This window comes from Penaeus monodon, chromosome 4, assembly GCF_015228065.2.
Source record: "Penaeus monodon isolate SGIC_2016 chromosome 4, NSTDA_Pmon_1, whole genome shotgun sequence".
Classification (NCBI taxonomy): domain Eukaryota; kingdom Metazoa; phylum Arthropoda; class Malacostraca; order Decapoda; family Penaeidae; genus Penaeus; species Penaeus monodon.
The window spans coordinates 5990383-5995382 of record NC_051389.1 but is presented as its reverse complement, the minus strand read 5'-3'; the positions used below and the strand labels follow the sequence as shown (position 1 = coordinate 5995382).

The 5000-nt window shown below is 29.7% G+C and overlaps 1 protein-coding gene across 1 annotated transcript in view; it reads left to right on the top strand.

Annotated features, from left to right (window-relative positions):
- Positions 1 to 5000, top strand: part of LOC119569379 (troponin C-like) — a 17163-nt gene that overhangs the window by 5961 nt on the left and 6202 nt on the right. Inside the window, exon 2 of the mRNA XM_037917569.1 lies at positions 2648 to 2675. Coding sequence (XP_037773497.1) covers positions 2648 to 2675 — 28 coding nt within the window. The remainder of the gene's footprint in view (positions 1 to 2647; positions 2676 to 5000) is intronic.

The following is a 5000-nucleotide window of genomic DNA, read 5'->3' as shown; positions in this document are numbered from 1 at the left end:
AACCAAAACACCGAAAAAAAAGAAAGACAAAGAACGAAAGAGAGAGAGAAAGAGAGACAGACACCGCAAACGAAGAGCAGACAGGCAAAAAACAGAAAGACAGCACCAGAAAGACTATATATATACAGCCCTCAGCCTCACGGTCACAGTACATAAACGAACGTCTAGTTTTAGTGGTAGATAACAGCAGTAATATAGCATGGCCACACACACACCACGTGCCGATTCCGTGTATAATTCTAGGCATTGTCCAGCTGGTTCCTTATCACTTTATATGTGTTTCAAAGGGGAATTTATTGCAGTGTTCAGTAAGTTTGCATATAAAGACATTGTTTGCATATAATGAGTGTGTGTGTGTGTTGTTTTCATTATCATCATATGTATAAATACTTTGTTAATGTTATTATCGTTATTATTATCAGTATCGTTATTTGTAACTCTATGATCATAACAATTATTTTTGCTTTTACTGTCATTATCATTACTCTTATTGTTATAATCATGATTATTATTATTACTATTATTACTATTATTATCATTATCGTCATTATCATTATTAGTATTACTATTATTATTATTATTATTATTATTATTATTATTATTATAATTATTATTATTATTATCATTATTATTATTATTAATTATTATTATTATTATTATTATTATCATTATTATTATTTTATCATTATTATTATATATTATATTATTATTATATTATATTTATTATTATTATATATATTATTATTATATTATTATTATTATTATCATTATTATTATTATTATTATCATCATCATCATCATTATTATTGTTTATTGTTATTATTCATATTCTTTTCTGCCAATACTGTTATTCTTATTATTATTGCCATGGTGAGTATCGTTTTTATTATTATTTATTATCATCGTTATTATCATCATTATCATCACCATCATTAGCATCATTCTTATCATTGATACCCCATTTATCCTTATCATTTTTATCTTATCTCTTATCAAAATCACCTCTATTACTCCAGTTACTATATTTATCAACTTTGCAATCGAAATATGATCAAATATAATACAATCACTTTTTTGTTATCACCATAAAAAAATGTTAAAAATAAAACAATAAAAAATTAAACTATGAATAAAAAAAAATTATAATGATGAGTAAGAAAGCATTAATAATAATTAGAAAACTTATTATTAGAAACCATTTTAACAATAAAAAAAAAAAAATAATTATAATCGAAATTCTACGAAACCGAAGCCAAAGCCACGCTGCATTTTCAGGGCGTCGCGATAAAATGACACATGGCTCCTCTATCTATCTCTTTGGCACTCTTTTAGTCTACCTGCTGGAGATGCCTTGGCACTGGCACTATATATAACACCCTAGTTTCTTCAGATTACCCTGTGCTACGGCAGAACAGTATGTTATCAGTAATGTTCGTTTTTCTCCGTTAGTTTCGGTGCACGAACGAATCTGTTCGAAAGATTGCTTTCAAAATTATTTTTATTATCATATATTTAATCTGTCGATCTATTTTCTACCATACACAGTTACCCCAAGTTTGCCATTCTGGTGTTTACGTTTGGGTCCAAGAATAGCAAAGTTTTTTTTTCTTTCAAACACGCTGAAAAAAAAAAGCATTTTCGACCCCAATTTTCATATCAATATTTGAATGCGTGTGAGTCAACAGTGGAGGGGAAATGCACGTCGCCCTTTATGCTAAATTTGTCTCGTTTTTTCCTATGTTATGAGTTAGATCTTAGACGTTTGTGTTCTGTATTTGTAGTTGTCTCTGTGTCTGTCTGTTTCTCTCTTTCTCTGGTTCTCTCTTTCTCTGTTTCTCTCTTTCTCTGTCTCTCTTTCTCTTTCTAGTTGTCTCCGCTCGTTTTCGCTGTTTCTGTCTGTTTCTCTCTTTCCCTTTCTCTTTCTCTTTTTCTTTCTCTCTCTCTCTCTCTCTCTCTCTCTCTCTTTCTCTCTCTCTCTCTCTCTCTCTCTCTCTCGTTTATTCTCCCTCCCTCTCTCCCTCCTCCCTTACCTCTGGCTCTTTTCCTTTCAAGCAACTAACTGCAATAACCAAGAAGAAGAAGAATTAAAAAAAAAGAAAAAGAAGAAGAAGAAGAAGGAGACGAAAAAGAAGAAGAAGAAAAAGAAGAAGAAGAAGAAGAAGGAGACAAAAAAGAAGAAGTAAACAACCAAAAGGAGAAAATATATTATGTGTTGGGATTCCTGTGAAAACTATCGTATTTTTTTCCTGATAGCACTAATTATAATCCTCAGAGTATTAAGTTATTTAAAAACAATACTAATCCAGTTAAAAATCTTTATTTCAGCTATCTGTTCTCAGCTTTATGTTATGCTATTATGTTCCTTTGTGTTCAATGAATTTCTTTCATTATTTATTTAATGCAGTTTCAGTGAATAACCCTTTTTAAATTTTATGATTCAATTCTTTAGGTATGATTATTAGACTTCGCTTCACTAGAGTTTTTCTTTTTATTTCATCATTATAAAGCATTAACACGTTGTGCTTATTAAGTATTCTATTCACGAAATCTTACGTTCAGATTAACCCTTTTAATTCTCCAACTGTTTAGCATCCATTTTCCTCCTCGTTTTCCACCAGTGCTAATGGAGCAAACTTCTTTTTTCCAGGATTCGCTTGAGCCAGACCAGATCGAGAGTATGTATGCGCGGAAATGGTGCCATGCGGGGCCAGGCACTCTTGATATGGCCCTGTATCCCTGTCACTGTATCCCCCTCTCCCCCCTTCTTTCGCCTACTCTCGATATTTGAAGTTGGTGTTTTGGTTCCATTCTCTTTCTCTACGTCTGTATTTTTGTCTGTCTGTCATCTCTGGCTGTCTCTTTCTATACATCTGTCTGTCTATTAGTCAGTCTGTTTACCTCTGACTCTGCCTCTCTCTGTCTGTCTGTCTATCTATCTATCTTTGTCTCTGCCTCTCTCTCTTTCTCTCTCTCACCCTCTCTCTCTGTCTCTGTCTCCCTCTCCCTCTCTCTCTCTCCTTCCTCCTCTCTCTCTCTCGTTTATTCTCCCTCCCGCTCTCCCTCCTCCCTTATCTCTGGCTCTCCCTCCCCCTCGTCCCCATCAATTCAATATAACATCTCAGGACATATCCATACTTTCCCCTTTGTTTCTCTATCCATGTTTATTGCGTCGTCACTAACTCTCAAACTCCTTTATCTATCTCACCCAGACAATAGATTTTTTTTTTCTACTTCAAAGTAGATAATATTTTCACGTAGATACGAAGCGAAAATCTACTCGAAATTTTGCACCTGTGACTATGTGGTGGACCATTTTACCTTTGTTTTTGTTGTTGTTGTTGTTGTTGTTTTTGTTATTTTTCAGTCACGTAGCGAACTCTCTTCCGTAGTTTTCTCTGAACCAAGATACAGTACGATCTCTGGTGTTTATCGCTAAGCATGAGATTAATTATGCATTATGCAATTCGTATTACTATTATTGTTTTGTTGTTGTTCTTGTTACTTTTATCATTTTTATTATCATTAACTTTATTTCATTATTATTATTATTATTATTATTATTATTATTATTATTATTATCATTATTATTATTATCATTATTACTATTATTAATATTATGATTATTTCCATTATTATTATTATTTTCATTATTATTATTATTATTATTTATTATTATTATTTATTATTTATTATTATCATTATTATTATTATTAATATCATTATTTTACTTTTATTATCATGACCATTGCTATTATATCATTATTAATTTATTTTTCATAAAAAAAAAAATTAAAAAAAAATGATAATAATAATAATGCTAAGAATAGTTATCATAATTATTAATGTAATCATCATTATCATTATCCTTCTCATCATCATCTTCAACAGCAACATCATTAATCATTATGATTATGAATATGACTATCATTATCATAAATGTCATCATCATCACTATAGCTGTTCCTCTTAATATTACCACTATATATATATATATATATATATATATATATATATATATATATAAATCATATTACATTAACATCATTATTTATTATCATCCCTGTTATTATAGGTGATATAATGAGACTTAAACCATTATTATTGCTATTAAAAAAAAAAAACGAGAAGACGAGGCGTAAATAGTCTTTTGTACATGTAAAGATATGTCATTTACATAACCCTGATTTAGAGATGAATTTGTCAGTGGCCTTTTTAAGAGATGATGGTGATAATAGATTAAGTGATTCAGTGGTTTGTTTATGAGAATCACAGTCGTTATGATTGGCATGACTGTTATTCTTTTTAATAGTATTGTTATTATTTAGTACATACTGTTATTAATGAGTTCATTGTCATGTACATCATTAACATCATTGCCGTTGTCATCGTTACTAACATTGTGATATAATTTTCACATTCACTGTTACAGTAATTGGTAATTACCGTTATCTATTTAATGTATGCTATTATTGATTCATTTTGGTATTTGTAATTACATACAGTTTCTTCCTTTCTTTCTGTTTTATATTGTAATTCATAACGAAACAAAATTGAGATGATTTTTGCGAATAAACACGTTTTTCAACTTTTCAAGAATAAACTTATGTGGTAACTAAAACTGTGCGATAATTTTTTTTACATATTTTAAACTTGACATTTTTTATAATGTATTTTTGATAAGATATAATCTTGGAAATATTCTCTACGATCTATATATCTTTAGACATAAATAGTTCCACACATGATAACAAAGTTTCCTGTATTATTTTTTTCTTTCTATGTACTGTCGCTGTTATTATCAACTTTAAGTCTTGCGTTTATTTATTTTTTCTTTGCTGTACTAATATTCTCTCTCTCTGTTTTTTTTTCTCTTTTTATCTTCCTTTATCGGGTAAAAACTACATATGATCTCATTAATCTTAATACATTTATTTCTATGCTTACACACTTATCTCATATCTTATCTTCGACCTATCACTACTACTACGATTTATAACTGA